This window comes from Bos mutus, chromosome 12, assembly GCF_027580195.1.
Source record: "Bos mutus isolate GX-2022 chromosome 12, NWIPB_WYAK_1.1, whole genome shotgun sequence".
Lineage (NCBI taxonomy): Eukaryota > Metazoa > Chordata > Mammalia > Artiodactyla > Bovidae > Bos > Bos mutus.
Genome location: NC_091628.1, coordinates 11,857,275 through 11,879,310, shown reverse-complemented (window position 1 = coordinate 11,879,310; position 22,036 = coordinate 11,857,275). Strand labels below are relative to the sequence as shown.

Genomic DNA, 22,036 nt, shown 5'->3' with positions numbered 1-22,036 from the left:
GATGCATGAAGCAGGGCTCCCAAAGCTGGTGCTCTGGGATAACCCAGAGGGGTGGGGTGGGGAGGGAGGTTGGAGGGGGGTTCAGGATGGTGGGACACACGTACACCCATGGCTGATTCATGTCAATGTATGGCAAAAACCACCACAATATTGTAAAGTAGTTAGCCTCCAATTAAATTAGTTAATTTAAAAAGGTTGCACATATAAGTGATACCATGCAGTGTTTGTCTTTGTCTTTGCTTAGCATAATGCCCACCAGGTTCATTACTATTAAGACTCTTAATTGCTTCCATTTGGTGTGTATGGGAGAAAAGAAAGCCACCTGTGGTATTTGTTGGCAAATGTAGAGCAGGTACTCCACAGAGGTGCCCTTTTCTAAGAACCAGTGTGGAGTTCTGTGTTCTCTTTCCCCGTGCTTTCTTCAGAGTCCTGATCGTCTGGGAGGTTCCTTGTTCAGGAATATGTACTTGTGCAGCCGTAGTAACTCAGGTGCTTCGTCAGTACCTTTTCAAATGCCCTGCTTTATTTATTAGTGGTACTTCTGGACCTCTCTTAATATCTTATGCACCTTCTCACCTGCATCCTTTACTGACCTTGTGAATCAAAACAATGAAAAAAGGAAAAGACAGGCAAGCAGAGCTACAACTGGTAGGTTAAGAATGACTGACACTCAGCTCTCGTGGGACGGTGTCACTGGTGTTTGCACTCAAATGCAAAGTGACAGCCATCTGGGGAAATGCCTGTTTTAATCACATGATTTAGTTTGAAACTAAGTAAACCATTTTTAGTAGTTGATCAGGCTCCTTTTTTACTCTTTATCTTTCTGAAACATTATATGCTGTGCTGTGCTTAGTCGCTCAGTTGTGTCCGATTCTTTGTGACCCCATGGACTGTAGCCCACCAGTCTCCTCTGTCCATGGAGATTCTCTAAGCAAGAATACTGGAGTTGGTTGCCATGCCCTTCTCCAGAGGATCTTCCCAACCCAGTGATCGAACCCAGGTCTCTTGCATTGCAGGCAGGTTTCGTTCTGTCTGAGCCACCAGGGAAGCCCAAGAATACTGAAGTGGGTAGCCTATCCCTTCTCCAGGAGATTTTCCCAACCCAGAAATCGAACTGGAGTGAAACATTACGTGATGACTACTCAAAAAGCAAAAAAAATTAATTAGAATTGAAGCTTTGCGCATTAAATATTGACAGAGAAGCCAGCAGTGGGTTGATATACAAATACAATAAAATGTAATGAATGCTATTAATACAAGCTGTCTAAACATAGATACAGTCTACCCAGCCTTCTGTTTTGCAAATTAGAGACTGGCTGAAGTTCATGAAAGAAACTTTTCAGTAGTTGAAGTTGTCAATTTAATGTTGTTTTGAAAGATCGCTGTTACTTGTAGCAACTTTTATTGTGAGGAAATTAAAGGGAATAAATGTTGATTTTGAGGTATCTCAATGTTTATCATCTTGATTAAGCCAAATCCCATCTTTTCTTTCCATGTATTACTATCTTTTCTAAGAATCTATGACATTAGATGAGTTTTCGTAACTGTTGGGAAGCTGAAAACAAGTCTATAAACATCACTTACAGCAACATAAAGTAGGCCCCATCTTCTTTTGGTGAAATAAAATTGATTTTATCTTTTCATTTTTCTGTGTGGGATTTTTTTTTTTTTTTTTGGGAACAGTCCATCAACTTTCCAGTAAAAGAAGCAGAATTGCTGCCTGTCAGCCAAAAGGGATAGGATACCCTGAAATTACATGTTTCACGGTCCCTTAGTATACAGTGCTGCATATTGTAGAACTTTGTTAGCATGCACTATATGCATTATTTTCTACTTACTGTAATTATAACGTTACATGTACCTTTCATGCAATTAGTTTCATGCTGGGTTTTTTAAAAAATCGTAACATGACTTTCTATTTATTTCAGCTTTCCTGACAGTAAAAAAGAGAAATGGCTATTTACTTTCAAGCCAGTGATGCTTTTATCATCACAGCTCTCTTCAGGAATAAGCTTTCTACATAGAAAATAGACTTGTGCGCATGGGGAGAGGAGAGGAGAGGGTGAGATGTATCGAAAAGAGTAACATGGTACCTCATAGTGGTTTTGATTTGCATTTCTCTGATAATGAGTGATGTTGAGCATCTTTTCATGTGTTTGTTAGCCATCTGTATGTCTTCTTTGGAGAAATGTCTATTTAGTTCTTTGGTCCATTTTTTGATTGGGTCGTTTATTTTTCTGGAGTTGAGCTGTAGGAGTTGCTTGTATATTTTTGAGATTAGTTGTTTGTCAGTTGCTTCATTTGCTATTATTTTCTCCCATTCTGAAGGCTGTCTTTTCACCTTGCTAATAGTTTCCTTTGATTTGCAGAAGCTTTTAAGGTTAATTAGGTCCCATTTGTTTATTTTTTATTTTATTTCCAATATTCTGTGAGGTGGGTCATAGAGGATCCTGCTGTGATGTATGTCAGAGAGTGTTTTGCCTATGTTCTCCTCTAGGAGTTTTATAGTTTCTGGTCTTATGTTTAGATCTTTAATCCATTTTGAGTTTATTTTTGTGTATGGTGTTAGAAAGTGGTCTAGTTTCATTCTTTTTACAAGTGGTTGACCAGATTTCCCAGCACCACTTGTTAAAGAGATTGTCTTTAATCCACTGTATATTCTTGCCTCCTTTGTCAAAGATAAGGTGTCCATATGTGTGTGGATTTATCTCTGGGCTTTCTATTTTATTCCATTGATCTATATTTCTGTCTTTGTGCCAGTACCATACTGTCTTGATAACTGTGGCTTTGTAGTAGAGCCTGAAGTCAGGTAGGTTGATTCCTCCAGTTCCATTCTCTAATACAATTATGTAAAGTTTAAAAATAAAATAAAATTAAAAATAAAAATAAACAACTTTACAGAAAAAAAAAAAAAAGAAAAGAGTAACATGGAAACTTGCATTACCATATGTAAAATAGATAGCCAACAGGAATTTGCTGTATGGCTCAGGGAACTCAAACAGGGGCTCTTTATCCACCTAGAGAGGTGGGATGGGAAGGGCGATGGGAGGGAGGCTCAAAAGGGAGGGGAGGTATGTATACCTATGGCTGATTCATGTTGAGGTTTGGCAGAGAAAAACAACATTCTGTAAAGCAATTATCCTTCAATTAATAAATTAAAACAGTGAGAAAAAAAAGAATACGCTTTCTTCCTCCCCGTATATTACTTTCTTTTGGTTTGTAGAGCTTTATTGTATTTGAAATACCAAGTATTCATGGTGAATTTTTGGGGCTATAGATTCAGCTGATAGGTGCATAATTTTTTTTGTTGTTTAAAAACTCCTTAAGAATAAACCTCTGGGGACTTCTCTGGTGGTCCAGTGGTTAAGACTGCGCTTCCACTGTAGGGGCCACGAGGTCGATCCCTGCTTGGGGAGCTAAGATCCCCATGCCACACGGCGTGGTCAAAATAAATAACCTTCTGTTTCTAAATAAGGACACTTGGATTTGGAGAAGCAGTTGCATTTTATCAGATATTTGAAGGAAGAAATAGTTTAGTAATGCAGTGTTCTAAAATGCATAGGTACCCCCCTTATATAAGAATTGTTTTAAAAATATATAGTATTTGTTTTACGAAGTAAAAGTTTAATCATCTGCATATAGTAATGTTTTCTCATTTGTGATGTTAAATTGCAAAGCAAATCATCAGAATTTAATTTGTATTTAATAAGACAGTTAATTCACAATTGCTTCTAGGTGAATATAGTCCAATGATGTGCTAGATTTGTCAACTTTTTTTTTTTCCTTTTTTGTTTTTCACTTTAAGTGGGCCCTCTGTATGATTTTACCAAATAATAGCACTCTGGTGAAATTTTCATACTTAGGCTCTGCTTGTATTCCAGAGTCTATATTTTTTACCTTTACCAAAATTCTAATATATTATCCTTATCAAACAAAAAGTGAGCTCTGGCTGATTTTCATAGGAGATGCCTTCTCAGTCTCTGACTTTCATGTGTTTCGTGTTTTTAGAGTACTGATTCTGTGGGTACTCTTTACAATTCCATGGCACTTTCTAATCTATCAACACTGAGATCAGTCTTCAGTTCAATTCAGTTCAGTTGCTCAGTCGTGTCCAACTCTTTGCGACCCCATGAATCGCAGCACGCCAGGCCTCCCTGTCCATCACCAACTCCCAGAGTTCACTCAGACTCACGTCCATCGAGTCAGTGATGCCATCCAGCCATCTCATCCTCTTTCATCCCCTTCTCCTCCTGCCCCCAATCCCTCTCAGCATCAGAGTCTTTTCCAATGAGTCAACTCTTCACACGAGGTGGCCAAATCCAAAGAACACCCAGGGCTGATCTCCTTCAGAATGGACTGGTTGGATCTCCTTGCAGTCCAAGACTCTCAAGAGTCTTCTCCAACACCACAGTTCAAAAGCATCAATTCTTCGGCGCTCAGCTTTCTTCCCAGTCCAACTCTCACATCCATACATGACCACAGGAAAAACCATAGCCTTGACTAGATGGACCTTTGTTGGCAAAGTAATGTCTCTGCTTTTCAGTATGCTATCTAGGTTGGTCATAACTTTTATTCCAAGGAGTAAGCATCTTGTAATTTCATGGCTGCAGTCACCATCTGCAGTGATTTATCTTAGCATCTCTTAATTTTATTTTCCTCCTGAAAGCCGAAATGGCTCCCCTTGCCTATCTGATAAAATCTCTTTCAAAGAGAAACGCTCAAAAAAACCTATGACCTGTCTCCAAACCTCTTTTGTAGTTCTAGTTCTTCCAAGTCAGAGTTTCTTACCCTTCCCGAGTACGCGGTGAGCTCCCCAGGTGGTGCTAGTGGTAAAGAACCTGCCTGCCAGTGCAGGAGACATAAGAGACATGGGTTTGATCCCTCAGTCAGGAAGATTGCCTAGAGGAGGGCATGGCAACCCACGCCAGTATTCTTGCCTGGTGAATCCCATGGCCAGAGGAGCCTGGCAGGCTACAGTGCATAGGGTTTCAGAGCCAGACATGACTGAAGCCGCTTAGCACACACGCAAGTACATGATGCCTTTCTATTCTCCCAGCCATTTTACATATTGTTTGCTTCATATGAACTTCTTCCTCTCATCTTTCCCTGTGAAAATCCTGTAGTTTTCAAGAGCTCAGATTTTTTTTCCCCCCTGTGAAGCTTGTCTTAGTCTCCCCCAAATAGAAATAATCTTGTTTTCCTTGGAACATTTATAGTATTTTATCAGTGTTTAATTCATTTTTCTCTTAAAGTTGTTTTGATTTTTAAATTTCACCTATAATTGAATTACAAGTTTCTTATGAGCAAGGATTAAAAATGGTAATAATTGTATGTTTTACAATTTCCAATATACTTTTAAAAATCATTTCATGTAGTTCTATGGAAACGCTTTGAGATAAATATTTTTATTTTCCATACTTGACAAATAGACTGAAGCTCAAAAAGTTTCAATATCTGCTCAAGATCACATAGCTAATTAATGGCTGAGTTAGGACTCACATCTTCCAAGCTCATGCTTTTTTTCCACCATACCATGATTTTCCAGGTGGCCCTCATGATAAAGAACATACCCACCAATGCAGAAGACACAAGAGATGTGGGTTTGATCCCTGGGTCTGGAGGATCCCCTGGAGTAGGAAATGGCAGTCCACTCCAGTATACTTGCCTCGAAAATCCCATGGTTAGAGGAGCCTGGTGAGCTACAGTCCATAGGGTTGCAAAGAGTTGGATACGACTGAAGTGACTTAGCACCCACACACACAAATTCTTATACTAGTAATACAGCAGCAATAGCAACAACAATAATAATATGTAATAGCTAACTTATATTCAGTGCTTATAATAGGCCAGGAGCTATGCTTTACATACAGAGTTCAGGGCATTTTGAATTTTTCTATTATGAAATTATAAAATATATTCTATAAAAAGTAGAGTATATAATGAACTCCTTTGTCCCCATAACTTTGTTTCAACAATTACCAGAATTTTGTTCATCTTGTTTTAATCTGTGTTGAACATATCATCTGTATGTTGTCTTTTAAAAGACCATACTTTTACATAATGGATTTTTCTTATACTATCTTAGTTTTTATCTCTTACATAACCACAATCTGATCATTACACCTAACAAGTTAACAATACCCTTTAACATACACTGATAGCCTACGTTCGGTTTTCCTCAGTTCTCCCCAGTGTCACTTTGCAGTTGGTTTGTTTCCATCAGCAGCCAAACAAGAGTGGACACTTCAGTTGATGTACCTCCTGAGTCCCTTTGAAAGTTGAAAGATACATTCTCCTATTCTCTTTATCCTGAGAGATATTGACCCACTTTCATGAATATAAACATTGTATCAAAATTATACCAATATCGATGAACTTACAGTGAGGAAGTATTTTCTAAAGTAAATTTCATCAACCCAATTTCACTTCTTAATTAATTTACATAATGCAATGAAACCATATTCATTTCTTCCAGACTAGAAATTTCTGTCTGAATTACTTCCCAACAATTAAAAAAATTGTTTATTTCCCCCTGAATTTTCATAGCATTTAATTTTGAAATCTTTTATACATTGTGAAAATCAGTAAGCATATATTTAATACTGACTAAGGAGGACTCTATACACATTGTTACTATGTAATTCTATATAATCCTTTGTATCTCATACCATCTGTTAATTAGAGGCTTATAACGAACAGATTTAGTTTTTGTCTGGTATGGGCTTAGTAAATGTTTGTTGAACTATTTAATATTGAGATACTGTGAATATTTTATTGCCAAAATTAAAGAGCGTGTGGATTTTGTTAATTAACCGTCTGAACTGTGCAGGGGCAGATTGTTGCCGTGTAGCATCAGAAGCACACCGTGTTGCTACGCCAGAATGATTGTCTAATGTCTGTAGACGGACGGAACAGCTTGTCCAGACTTCCCCGCCTGTGTCCCCAGCTGCTAGTGGCAGCAGGGAATTTGATAACAAAGTGTGCCGTGCTTCTCATAGCTACAGTGCTTAGGAGTCCCAAGGCTATACAATATTTGGTTTCATCAAGCATAATGATATCTTTATTTGATATCATATTATCTTGTGTCCCTTCTGAAACCTCTTGCTATGGAGTTGCCTAAAGTACAATATGGAAATTCTTTGCTGTGCTGCACACTCTCTCTTGCTGCTGTTCAGTCACTAAGACGTGTCCGACTCCTTAATGACACCATGGACTGTAGCCCGCCAGGCTCCTCTGCCCATGGGATTTCCCAGGCAAGAATACTGGAGTGAGCTACCATTTCCTCCTCCAGGGGCTCTTCCCAACTGAGGGACTGAACCAGTGTCTTCTGCATTGGCAGGCAGGTTCTTTACCACTGAGCCACCAGGGAAGCCCGCGTGTTCTCTTTGATCTTCAGTTTATCCATCCAGTGTTTTTTAGGAGTGTTTTTCTTGCCTTTGTTCTGAATCTGTATATTGCTCTTGTAAGCACATTGATTTTTCCCCCCCACAGTATTTATCTTGGCTGCTTTGGTTATACCAAGTGATGAAACTACCAAAGAGTCTAACTTTGCCATTTACAGCAGCACATGATTTCAAAGGGAAATTTCAGGGATGTGGATTTTATTATTCCTGTTTGAAAAGGAGCTTTTGACTTTGCCAGGAAGCTTTATCAGTGTGTTTTAAAGCCATGCAAACGAGTAGTGCAATCGAAAGGTGTGTTGTTTTGCCTGACTTTCAGGTACTGTTTCTGGATCTGTTACAGGGAACCTGTTTATGCAGCTGCTTGGAACTGTTCACTGTGCACTTTAGTTCTTTTTTCTGGATACATAAATAATGTATGTTCACTGAGAGAATTTGGAAGATAAGAAATTTCCAGTGATTCCTAAAGCAGGGACCTCTCACTGTGTTACTGGATTACAAACTACTAGAATAAGATCGTGTTTGGAGATCAGCTTGTCTAGGCCCTCTTTATTCAAATGAATGAAGATGGTGGTAGAAACCTCTACCTGAGACAGATTAAGGAGGATTGATTGTCTGAGTCTCCCAACTACTTGTATAATAAGTATATTTTCAGGCATTTTAGACAAAGAATTAAAAGTTTCAACATTTGATGAAAACTTTATGGTTATTTTAAAAAAGCAATTTATTTCTCCTAATGCTACTGAAATACTAGCTTTTTAGTTGTTATGTTTGACTGCAATTGGTATTTGTTGATGACATTCATACAATTAGTGTTTCTAAGGAAAATTAGGACCCTATGAAAAAAAGCTTTAAATTTGATACAAATGGAGCCAACTCTATGAAAGTTATTGAAGAATTAGGAGGAACTGGAGGGAAGGCCAAAAGTTAAGATGCTTCAGAGAGCAAGTGGCAAGCTGAACACTAGCCAGGCAAGCAAACACTCACTTGGAGACCATCTTAAAAATTACTGCAGAAGAAAGAAAAATTGACTTCCTCACCTTCTCCCTTCTGGACCTTGCACACAGGGAGTTCCTGGACACATGTTTTAGGCTGTTTTATAATCTTTGAGTAACTGATTTATGACTCCACAACATTAGAATAATAAACTTGCATATAAAGCAATTCAGGGAGACTACCTCCTGACATTCTGTTCTGCAATATAGTGAAGCAGAGAACAGCCCCCTCTTTTAAGTCAGAGTGAATTTGCCTTTAAAATCCCATTGTTTGCAGGATCCTAACTGCTTAGAACTTAAGTTTGTGTGCTTGCATGCTCAGATATGATAGACAGAGTGCCTGAAGAACTATGGATAAAGGTTCGTGACATTGTACAGGAGGCAGGGATCAAGACCATCCCCAAGAAAAAGAAATGCAAAACAGCAAAATGGTTGTCTGAGAAGTCCTTACAAATAGCTGAGAAAAGAAGAGAACTGAAAGGCAAAGGAGAAAAGGAAAGACATACCCATCTGAATTCAGAGTTCCAAAGAATAACAAGGAGAGATAAGAAAGCCTTCCTCAGTGATCAATGCAAAGAAATAGAGGAAAACAATAGAATGGAAAAGACTATAGAGCTCTTCAAAAAAAATTAGAAATACCAAGGGAATTTAATGCAAAGTTGGGCTCAATAAAGGACAAAAATGGTATGAACCTAACAGAAGCAGAAGATATTAAGAAGAGTTGATAAGAATACACAGAAGAACTAAACAAAAAAGATCTTCATGACCCAGATAGCCACGATCATGTGATCACTCATCTGGAGCCAGACGTCCTGAAGTGTGAAGTCAAGTGGGCCTTAGGAAGCATCCCTATGAACAAAGCTAGTGGAGGCGGTGGAATTCCAACTGAGCTATTTCAAATCCTAAAAGATGATGCTGTGAAAAGTGCTGCACTCAATATGCCAGCGAATCTGGAAAACTCAGCAATGGCCACAGGACTAGAGAAGGTCAGTTTTCATTCTAATCCCTAGGAAAAGCAATGCCAAAGAATGTTCACATACTTGCACTCATCTAACGTGCTAGCAAAGTAATACTCAAAATTCTCCAAGCCAGGCTTCAACAGTACATGAACCGTGAACATCCAGATGTTCAAGCTGGATTTAGAAAAGGCAGAGGAACCAGAGATCAAATTGCCAACATCCGTTGCAGCATAGAAAAAGCAACAGTGTTCCAGAAAAACATCTATTTCTGCTTTATTGACTACGCCAAAGCCTTTGACTGTGTGGATCACAATAAACTGTGAAAAATTCCTCAAGAGATGGGAATACCAGACCACCTGACCTGCCTCCTGAGATATCTGTATGCACATCAAGAAGCAACAGCTAGAACCAGACATGGACCAACAGACTGGTTCCAAATTGGGAAAGGAGTACGTCAAGGCTGTATGTTGTCACCCTACTTATTTAACTTTTATGCAGAGTACATCATGCAAAATTCTGGGCTGGATGAAGCACAAGATGGAACCAAGATTGCCAGGAGAAATATCAATAACCTCAGATATGCAGATAACACCACCCTTATGGCAGAAAGTGAAGAGGAACTAAAGAGCCTCTTGATGAAAGTGAAAGAGGAGAGTGAAAAACCTGGCTTGAGACTCAGCATTCAAAAAATGAAGATCATGGCATCTGGTCCCATCACTTCATGGCAAATAGATGGGGAAAAAATGAAAACAGTGATAGACTTTGTTTTTGGGGGCTCCAAAATCACTGTAGATGGGGACTGCAGCCATGAAATTAAAAGATGCTTGCTTGCTTCTTGGAAGAAAAGCTATGACCAACCTAGACAGCATATTGAAAAGCAGAGACATTACTTTGCTGACAAAGATCCATCTAGTCAAAGCTATGATTTTTCCAGTAGTCATGTTTGGATGTGAGAGTTGGACCATAAGGAAAGCTGAGTGCCAAAGAATTGATGCTTTTGAACTGTGGTGTTGGAGAAGACTCTTGTGAGTCCCTTGGACTGCAAGGAGATCAAACCAATCAATCCTAAAGAAAATCAGTCCTAAATATTCATTGGAAGGACTGATGCTGAAGCTGAAGCTCCAGTGCTTTGGCCACCTGATGAGAAGAACTCACTCATTTGAAAACACCCTGATGCTGAGAAAGGTTGAAGGCAGGTGGAGAAGTGGATGACAGAGGATGAGATGGTTGGATGGCATCAGTGACTTGATGGACATGAGTCTGAGCAAGATCCGGGAAGGTTGGTGATGGACAGGGAAGCCTGGTGTGCTGCAGTCCATGGGGTCGCAAAGAGTTGGACACAACTGAGCATCAGAGTTGTGTCCAACTCTTTGCGACCCCATGGACTGTAGCCCACCAGGCTCCTCTGTCCATTGGATTTCCCAGGCAAGAATACTGCAGTGGGTAGTCGTCCCCTTCTCCCAGGGATCTTCCCGACACAAGAATTGAACCCATGTCTCCTTTGTCTCCTGCATTGCAGGTGATTCTTTAGCACTGAGCCACTGGGGAAGCTCTGAACTTAAGTTTGCTTTTCTCCAAGACAGAAGAGTTACCTCCCACTGACATGGCTGGCGTGAGGGTGTGGGTGGTAAAGCACTAGAAGGGCTGGTAGGCATGTAGCAGAAGACTCGAAAAACGTCAGGTTCCTCCTCTTTGTTGTCCCAAAGGGAGCAGAATGTTGCTGGAAGAGGTTTCTCCCTCCTTCAGCAAGAGCAAACTATACGACTCCCATTTCCTTTTCTTCTGTTCTTTCCTCAAATTTTATTTTAAATATTTATTTTATTTTAAAATATTTAATAAATTAAAGTATGTTTTCCTCCTGTCTTTAGGAGCTTAACAGAATCATTCCTCCTCCTAACCCTGTAGTCAAAGAGCCATCCAACTCCCAGCTCTGTAAAGGTCCTTCTTTCTAGTACCTGTCACAAAGAATGTGATGAGACAAAAGAGTAATGATAAGAGAAAGCATCATCCTTTTGAGACAATTTGTAGTTTTTTTATCATCTCTCATTCCACAGAAAATTTTAAATGAAAATTTTCATTCCCTTTTGTTGTTGTTGTTGTTCTTGTTCGTTGCTCAGTCGTGTCTGACTCTTGGGACCCCACAGACTGTGGCCTACCAGGCTCCTTCTTCAGTGGGATTTCCTAGGCAAAAATCCTCAAAACAGATTGCCATTTTCCCCTCCAGGGGATCTTCCCGACTAAATATTATCTTCCAGAAGAGTCAAGTGTGATGTAAAAGCTATTTGCGCCAATTTTTATTAAAGGATACACATTGTGTATATCGGATAATGATTAGTAAGTAAAGATAAGTATCCACAGGAACAAAATGAAAATGGCAGCAGATTTATTTTGACAATTGCACTTTGGGTAGTTTTTTTTGTTTTCTAAACTTCTCATTGAGAAAAATGAGTCCGTGTGGCTTTTGTAATGGAAAAATAAGATACTATTTATGTATTTATTCAATTAAAGTAATCCTCAGGATTTTTTTGTTGTAGGCGAAAACTGTGGTTGGAAAGAACAGATCGCTGTAACTGTCTCATTTTGTTCAGGATATTTACAGAAATTCCTTCCTGGGTTATGCTTTTAGCATTTCCTCGAACGAATTATTGGAGCTTTTAAAATGAAGCCAGAAATGACCTGATGAGATCTCTGTTTAAGAAAAATAACTAAACAAATGGTGGACTGGCCAGTTGTAAATCTAGAGGCAGGAGGCCCACGAGGACCCTTTCTAGGAGTCTGAGCACAATGATGGGCTGCCCTGGAGCAGTGACAGTGAGTCAGAGAGGCAGGAGCAGATGTGTGAAGCAGGCAGGGCAGAGTCAGTCTTTCCAAAGTTAAACTGCCTTTTTTTAATACTAGACTTCCCTCCCTACCCAGCAAAGGCACCTCAACTCCCAGTTTCATGTGTCTTTAAGTAGCATCATGTTCCACCTTGTTGCCCAAGACAGAAAGGTTTATTTCTCTCACCTCACATCCAGTTCATCCTCAGATCTTGTTAGTCCTTTCCCCTAACTATCTCTTAAGTACATTCATATCTCTCAGCTCCTGACTTGAAGCCACCACCATCTCTGGTCTGAGTTTGTTAAAAAGTTTCCAAATTGCTTTCCTTTGCTTTCAGTCTTGTTCTCTGTCCTGGCATTTCACCAGAATGATTTTCCTAAAGTGAAAATCTGATCCTGTTACCCCTCTACTTCAGCGGCCTTTTGGTGCTGTTGGGAAACAATCCAAACTCTCACCTGGCTTCCAGGACTGCCCGAGCTAGACCCTGCCTCCTGCTCTAGGCTTGTTCCTTATTATTCCCTTCCTCACTCCTGCTCCTTGGCTTCATCTGGACCTGTCCAGTGCTCCAGCTCTCTAGTGCCCGAAGTCTTTACACATACTGTTCTCTCTGCCTGGAACACTCCTGTTTCTCCTCCTTCCCATAACCTCTTTAATTCCTTGATATTTCAACTGAAATATCACTGTGCATAGTGGGACTTCCTGAGCCTTTGGTTAAATCTTCAAGACCTTTGGATGTTCCATAGCAGAACACATCACATGTACATCTACAGTAAGTTCTCTGCATACAAATGAGTTCTGTTCTGAGAGGGCTCATTCATAAGTCCAATTTGTTTATAAGTACAACAAAGCTAAGGCCTTCCCTGGTGGCTCAGGTAAAGAATCTGCCTGCAGTGCAGGAGCTGCAGGAGACACAGGTTCTATCCCTGGGTTGGGAAGGTCCCCTGGAGGAGGGAATGGTAACCCACTCTAGTATTCTTGCCTAGAGAATCCCATGGACAGAGGAACCTAGAGGGCTACAGTCCACAGGGTCACAGAGAGTCGGACACAATGGAAGGGATTTAGCATGCACACACAGCAAAGTTAGCCTTGGTACCCAACTATCACAATCAGCTGTATACTGCTGCTTTTATACTTTGGGGCTTGACATAAAGATACTGTACTTTTTACAGTAAAGTACACAACATCACAACCACGTACAGAGGATGCATGCATGTGGCAGTGTACACCAGACATCTGGACTCGTTTATGTCAGTGGACATGCAAACACATTTGCATCTGTGAGTGTTCACAACTTGAAAGTTTATATGTAGGAGGCTTACTGTATTTTGTTTGTTTCATTGTCTGTTTCCTACTGGGTTGTAAGCTACGAATGTTGTCAGGGGTTGTAGTTATGTATCATTGTATCCCCACTCAGCTAGTACAATACCTAGAACATTAGGTGCTAAAAAGGTTGATAAATTAGACAAAGGCGATATGGAAGGAAGGAAGGGAGGGAGGAAAGAGAGAAGTGGAGGAGAAAGGAGTGTAAGGAAATAAAAGGAAGAAAAGAGAAGGAGGGAGGGAAAAAGGAAGGAGAGGAGGGAGGGAGAAAGGAAGGAAGGAAAAGTTTTGCAAATTGAAACTACAGAGATTCTAGTGACGTTTTGAATGGAGCAGGGAAAAAATACAGTAGTCAAAAACATTCTGAGACTCCTTCATTGACCAACTACTGGGTATGAGGCCATACTGTTAAGAGTGGGTTAAAAAGAAAGCAGAGTTGGTTTTGGTGGAAGCATAATGAGTTTAGTATGAACGTCTGGTACAGAAGCTCAGTTGACAATTTGAAACAGGAGATCTCATCTCAGCTGGGGCTTGGGAGAGACATGTGAGCTACATGAGACGATTGAAGTGAAGGGAGTAGGTGAGATTCCCAGAGAGAGTATATGGAGCCAGGAGACAGATGAGGCTGGAGTTCGGAAGACTCTGAAATGTGTTAAAAGTAACACAGCCCCCAAAAGTGACTAGCCCCAAATGGAGTCCCTTACACTAAACTCTCATCACAAAACCCAGATTTACCTTGATTATAGTTTCAGCCTCTCCCAGAAATGGACTCTTAAACCCGTAAATGAGGATCAACTGGTCAGCACTGATGAGGTCACTGGCCCAAGAGACCCCTGAGGAAAGTGACCTTGTCACAACCTGCTTCTGCTGCTGCTGCTGCTAAGTCGCTTCAGTCGTGTCCGACTCTGTGCGACCCCATAGACGGCAGCCCGCCAGGCTCCCCCTGTCCCTGGGATTCTCCAGGCAAGAATACTGGAGTGGGTTGCCATTTCCTCCTCCAATGCATGAAAGTGAAAAGTGAAAGTGAAGTCGCTCAGTCGTGTCCGACTCTTAGGGACCCCATGAACTGCAGCCTACCGGGCTCCTCCGTCCATGGGATTTTCCAGGCAGAGTACTTGAATAAGGTCAATAAGATTTGTAAAGTTTGCTCAGTTGAATTTTCTTTTTAACACATTGAAAGAAGACATAGCAAAGGAGCCTCTTAGTGGCAGCCAGGGACTTCACATTGCATCCTACATTTATAGGGCTTGTAATGGCAACCCACTCCAGTATTCTTGCCTGGGAAATCCCATGGACAGAGGAGCCTGGCGGGCTACAGTCCTTGGGGTCACAAAGAGTCAGTCACGACTGAGCGACCAATACAACACAACCACAACAAGCTCCTGAGATTGCTCAGGAGGAATTTGAACGAGCAAGGGGGAATCTGATCTTGGAAGCGGGGAGGGAGCATGAGCTCCCCACAGTGGTTTTTCATGGCTTGTTCTTTTAAGAAACCCTTTGTGTTTCTGACAGTACAGTGCATTTATGATATTTGTTTTTCTCTAGGTTTCTTGAATTGCACAGAGCTGATATAATTAACACCCATTTTGTTTGTCTGAACTTATTTATTTAAAATGTTGTGTGTATTGCAACATGCCATTTAAAGCCTGTATAGCTTTGTACCATATATTTGACTGTGGACAGTGTAAGAAATCAATAAAGGTACTTTTATTGCTACAACATATGTTACAAAACGCAGCTTTTAAAACCACTTCTACTCTTCCCACCCAACCCACTTTTTAGAAGTTTTACATCCCATTAATAGAGTAGTCCACCTCTAAGTGAGAACTTTGAAATGGAGCAATAGCATGGGAGTGGATTCCATTTTTAACAGCTTGTCCTCTATGAAAGGACAGCAACCTTGGTGTCAGTATATTCTGAGAAAATGCGGGCATTTCTAAGAAGAGAAGATACAGTTGAGGCTTATTAATAAACCCTGATTATAATTTCAGGTTTCCAAGATCTTAAAAAACTCGAAAGTAGGATAAAAGGAGAAGAAATTAGTGTTTAATTAACGCAAAAGAAGTACAGTGTTGTATTTATCTTTATATAACTAAAAACCACAATTCCAAAGAGTGGATTAGAAAAGTCTTTGTTTTTACTTTTACTTGATTTCCTTTGCTGCCATTCTTTAAATCTGAAATAGATAATATTCTGGCTGTAATATTTACACCTCAGTGTAAAATTAAAGAGCAGAAAATAAAAAACAATTTGCAGAAGGCTAAAAATAATTTTGAATTTCCTTTTAAATAAGAGGAACTTAGAGCTAGTGTATTTAGAAGTCAATTAAAAAAAAACTATGTCATAAAAGATGTGCTGTATATGTTTACTACTTTGGTTTGCATTAACAATAAACTTCACTGCAGATGGTGACTGCAGCCATGAAATTAAAAGACACTTACTCCTTGGAAGGAAAGTTATGATCAACCTGGATAGCATATTCAAAAGCAGAGACATTACTTTGCCAACAAAGGTCCATCTAGTCAAGGCTATGGTTTTTCCTGTGGTCATGTATGGATGTGAAAGTTGGACTGTGAAGAAAGCTGAGCGCCGAAGAAAATTGATGCTTTTGAACTGTGGTGTTGGAGAATAGTCTTGAGAGTCCCTTGGACTGCAAGGATATCCAACCATTCCATTCTGAAGGAGATCAGCCCTGGGTGTTCTTTGGAAGGAATGATGCTAAAGCTGAAACTCCAGCACTTTGGCCACCTCATGCGAAGAGTTGACTCATTGGAAAAGACTCTGATGCTGGGAGGGATTAGGGGCAGGAGGAGAAGGGGACGACAGAGGATGAGATGGCTGGATGGCATCACCGACTCGATGGATGTGAGTTTGAGTGAACTCCAGGAGATGGTGATGGACAGGGAGGCCTGGTGTGCTGCAGTTTATGGGGTCGCAAAGAGTCGGACATGACTGAGCGACTGAACTGAACTGAACTGAACTGAGCAATAAACTAGGACAGATTATCAGTAGGAGATGATTCTGGTTTGTTTTACCTCCAGACAAGTTTCTTTTTTGTCTAATGCTTTCTGTGTAATTACAGGGTGTAGGAAAAAACAAGATTGTTGATAGATTCCTTCACCTGCTCAACAGACCCCGAGAGTATATCCAGCTGCACAGGTAAGAGGGTGAAACCCACAGCCTCTTAAGATCTGCTCTAATCATTTATTTTGCTCCTAGTACAATTTAAAAATACTTTCTTAAGGCCCATTTTTAATATACCAGTTTATTTCTTTTCCTTCTGCCCTTATCTCTCGTCTCTTTAAAAGGTAATAAAACCATGCAAAATTTATTTTTAAAGTGACTAATGCTTTATAAATATGAATTAATAGATATTTTGTGGACAAAGTGATGAACATTGCATTCAGGGAGTAGTTTTCATTAACATAAAGACTCTTAAATTAGAAGAAAAGAATGTAGAGACTAAGCTCACTCTCTAACAGGAAAGTAACATAGCTCACAAGGAGAAACAGTAAACTGTGTGAATCTCAGGTGTGAGATAAGGAACTCAAAAATATGAAGAAGTCAATTATTACTCTTGCCTCTTGGAAAACACTTTATGGATTATTTAGTTTTGTGTGGTTTGCTGGTCCAGGGATAGCTTTTAATCAGATAGATTTTCTCAACATGGATTGTTTTTAGCTTTATCAATGAACTTGTTCTTAATCTTTCTAAAATAAAAAATACGCCGCAGATCCACCAAAGGAGAGAGAAAAAAATTCAGGAGTATGCCAAGTAATAAACAAATTAAAACTAGATTGAATTGTTATTGTTTTAATCCCAGGACATTAACAAAAATATTGTGTAGTGGAAATAATCCTGGATTGAGTTACAAGAATTGATTTTTGTTTTGAGTCCTTTTACTAGATAATGATGTGTTTTTGAGAGAAAAGTGTAGGAGGAAAGAAGGTAAAGTTAGTGGACCAAAGACGAAAGAGAAGAGTTCCAGAGTAAAGCTGAGTGATTGTCAAAAACTCCCTCTTGGCATTTACCCCTCTGGTTGTGATGAAGTTACTGGTACCAGATTGGTCCTACCTCAGTGCGTGTGTGCCTGCCAAGTCACTTCAGTTGGGTCTGAGTCTTTGTGACTCCATGGACTGTAGCCCAACAGGCTCCTCTGTCCGTAGGACTGTGCAGGCAACAATAATGGAGTGGATGGCCATGCCCTCCTCCAGGGGGATCTTCCTGAATCAGGGTCAAACCTGAGTCTCTTATGTCTCCTTCACTGGCAGGCAGATTCTTTACCAGTAGGGCCACGTGACTCACAGACACTGGTGAAGGAACAGCCAGTAGAGACCGGTGAGCTGAGCAATTACCAGAGCTCCCACATGGCTAAGAGCCTTCCTTAAACTTACTCCTGGGATTCAAAGATATATCCTGTGAAATCCATGCTTTAGAAGTAGGATAAATCTGTCCCTAGAGTAAAAGCTATTCTATGTCTCCCTTAATAAGTTTAAAAATAACTCTTGAAAAAAAAAAAACAAGGATGTTTGTTATTTAACACTATTTTGTAAGTTTTCCTCATACAAAATGATTTTAAAAATGAAAGGGTTAGATGTTGGGGGGAAAATGTGTTGGAAACAATTAAGCTGATTCAGAAGTAAATTAGCTGCTTAGCTGAACAAACTTACCATTGAATGAAAGAAGACTACAGAATCCAAACATTTATCAACAGAGCATTTACAGTATCAAGCATTTGATAGACTATTATTAGACATACAAATAAGCAGGAAAATTGGTTAATAGAAATAGACCCCAAAATGACAGATGATTGAGTTAGCAGACAAGGACTGTAAAACAGTTGCTTTAAATATGTTCCAGCATGTAAAGAGGGAATCAACATAATGAGGGAATACTTAGGAATTCTCAGTATAGAAATAGCAACCTTAAAAATGCAGTCTCAGTTCAGTTCAGTCGCTCAGTCCTGTCCAACATTTTGCGACCCCGTGAATCGCAGCATGCCAGGCCTCCCTGTCCATCACCAACTCCCGGAGTTCACCAACTCCCGGAGTTCACTCAAACTCATGTCCATCGAGTTGGTGATGCCATCCAGCCATCTCATCCTCTGTCGTCCCCTTCTCCTCCTGCCCCGAATCCCTTCCGGCATCAGGGTCTTTTCCAGTGAGTCAGCTCTTCGCATGAGGTGGCCAAAGTATTGGAGTTTCAGCTTCAGCATCAGTCCTTCCAATGAACACCCAGGACTGATCTCCTTTAGGATGGACTGGTTGGATCTCCTTGCAATCCAAGGGACTCTCAAGAGTCTTCTCCAACACCACACACATATGGGCAATTAAAATCTCAAAAAAAGAAAAGACGGGGGACAAAGACCAGGGCAGAATATTATTTGAAGATGTACTGATGGAAAAATTCCCAAATTTTGTGAAAAGCTTTAAGTCACCAATCCAGGAAGCTCAATGAACCTCAAGCAAGATAAGCAAGAAACCATAGCAAAGTATGTTGTAATCAAATTGTTTAAAATTGAAAGAGGAAATCTTTAAAACTGGCAGCAAAAATAAATAAATAAGGCATATTACATATGGGGGGAAATCATAAAAATGACCACTGACTTCTCATGAGTAACTACAATTCAGTGAAATGGTTGTTTTTCAACAGCCAAAAGAAGAATAAAAAGTTAATAGACATTAGTATATCTGGCAAAACATTTGTTAGAAATATAGACATTTTAGATGAATAAAAACAGAGTATTTTTTTACCAGCAAACCTGTATAATATAAGAGAATTACAGTTCAGTATTCTCTGTGAGTGTAGATAGAAAAATTCTTAACAAATATTAACAAATGAAACTCAACAATATGTAAAAAGGATAATGCATCATAACCAAATGGGTTTTAATCCCAGGAATGTAAGGTTGGTTTAACATTTGAAATCAAATAATGTAAACCACTCTATTTACAGCATAAAGGAAAAGCCATATAATCATTTCAGTCATTGCCCCTGCCCCCCTGAAAAAAAGCCAACAAACAAACAAAATTTGGTAAAATGCAATGTTCATTCATGATAAAATGTTACAGCAAATTACAAATAGCTGGAAACTTCCTCAACCTGTTAAGAGGCATCAATGAAAAACCTATAACTAACTTGTATTTACTGGTTAAAAAAAAAACAAACAACTAAATACTTTCCACCCAAGATTGGGGAAAAGGCAAGAATATTCATTGTTCATCATTGTGCTAGAGGTCTTCGCCAGTGCAGTAAGGCAAGAAAAAATAATAAAGGGCACATATGATTAAGTAGAAGAATTTAAATTGTCTTTATTTAGAGACAGCATGATTATGTACATAGAAAATTATAAGAAATCAAAAAAACTATCACAACTAGTAAGTAACTTAAGCAAGGTCACAGGATACAGTCTACAAATAATAAATGCTGGAGAGGGTGTGGAGAAAAGGGAACCCTCCTACACTGTTGGTGGGAATGCAAACTAGTACAGCCACTATGGAGAACAGTGTGGAGATTCCTTAAAAAACTGGAAATAGAACTGCCTTATGATCCAGCAACCCCACTGCTAGGCATACACACTGAGGAAACCAGAAGGGAAAGAGACACGTGTACCCCAATGTTCATCGCAGCACTGTTTATAATAGCCAAGACATGGAAGCAACCTAGATGTCCATCAGCAGATGAATGGATAAGAAAGCTGTGGTACATATACACAATGGAGTATTACTCAGCCATTAAAAAGAATACATTTGAATCAGTTCTAATGAGGTGGATGAAACTGGAGCCTATTATACAGAGTGAAGTAAGCCAGAAGGAAAAACATAAATACAGTATACTAACGCATATATATGGAATTTAGAAAGATGGTAACAATAACCCGATGTATGAGACAGCAAAAGAGACACTGATGTATAGAACAGTCTTATGGACTCTGTGGGAGAGGGAGAGGGTGGGAAGATTTGGGAGAATGGCAATGAAACATGTAAAATATCATGTAGGAAACGAGTTGCCAGTCCAGGTTCGATGCATGATGCTGGATGCTTGGGGCTGGTGCACTGGGACGGCCCAGAGGGATGGTATGGGGAGGGAGGAGGGAGGAGGGTTCGGGATGGGGAACACATGTATACCTGTGGCGGATTCATTTTGATATTTGGCAAAACTAATACAATTATGTAAAGTTTAAAAATAAAATTGGAAGAATAAAAAAAAAAAAAAAAGATCAATCTTCAGAATCAGTTGTATTTTTATATAAAAGCAATGGACAATGGGGAAATTAAAGTATTTAAATACTTACTATAAGGCACAAAACATTTAGGAATAAATTTAACAAAATTTGAGCAAATTTTAATTTAATAATTTTAACTGGGATGACTAGGTAGGTCCTCAATTCCTAAGCTTTTATACCTCACTTAACGTAGCTTCGGAAAACTTTTTACCTACTTCTGTATGTTTTCATAGTTCTTCTTTGTATGAATTATGCCTTATATTCTTTTTTTTTAATTTACTATGTCAAGGTGACAAGACGAGGTGTTTTCCAGATATAGAAAGAAATAAGAAACATAGTCCTATTTTAAGGAGCTGTAATACTGTTCTTATTTGTAGTTATTTCAATCTTTTATGTTGCACTGAATCTAAAAAATTAGCTCCTTGTTTCCCCCACCTTTAAGCCTTTTCACCAGTTTTTTCTTCCTACATGGACCAAGTTTGGGGAAAATAATGAAAGAATCAAAATGTTGAACTAGTTTGCTAGTTTTTGCCTAAATAACTTTCATTTGTAACATATCATAGTTCTACTTTTTGAGCCACAGGACACAAAGCAAGACTGGTATTTTACATTTTAAGGATGATACAGTGAGCATTGCAGTTATTCATTCTTAGGAGAATTTGTGCTGTTTTATCTGTTTCATTTTGGTTGTATTGTGTTTAGTCCAGGCTGTTTAGTGGTGCCCTTAAAAATATGCCCAGAAATACAGAAGTCACTTATGTGAGATTCCTTTTGAATGGTGGGGCAGTTTTTAAATTTCTGTATATTGGACATTAAAATATTTTTAAAGAAAGATATGTTAGGCTGAGCTAGCTCAATTAATTCTGATGGTGGATTATGAAGTTTACTTAATACAATAAGCAAAAAAGGATGCAAAGAAACATAAGATACTTAGTAATTATTCCTGAGTCTGTGTCACCATCACATTCATTGTAAATAGGCCTTTTGCTTATAATTCATTGTCTTAAATAGTTGTAAGACGTTTTAATAGATCTTATTTTTCTAGGAATTATTCCTTGTCATCTAGTTATTGGCATAAACTTGTTTATAATGTTGCTTTATGATATTTTGATGTCCTTCGGCCCAGTAATGATATCATTTTTACTCCTGGTGTTGGTTATTTACCTTCTCTCTGTTTTTCACGGTCACTTTTGCCAGGGAGTTATCAGGGTTTCTGTTTAAGCAGCCAGGGTTTGGCACTGTCGAGACTCTCTTTTGTGTGTTTCTTTTCTATTTCAATAACATCTGATTTTATTATACCTTCCTTTTGTCTCCTTT

At 39.2% G+C, this 22,036-nt stretch overlaps 1 protein-coding gene across 1 annotated transcript in view; it reads left to right on the top strand.

Annotated features, from left to right (window-relative positions):
• Positions 1-22,036, top strand: part of VWA8 (von Willebrand factor A domain containing 8) — a 384,198-nt gene that overhangs the window by 143,122 nt on the left and 219,040 nt on the right. Inside the window, exon 21 of the mRNA XM_070380245.1 lies at positions 16,577-16,653. Coding sequence (XP_070236346.1) covers positions 16,577-16,653 — 77 coding nt within the window. The remainder of the gene's footprint in view (positions 1-16,576; positions 16,654-22,036) is intronic.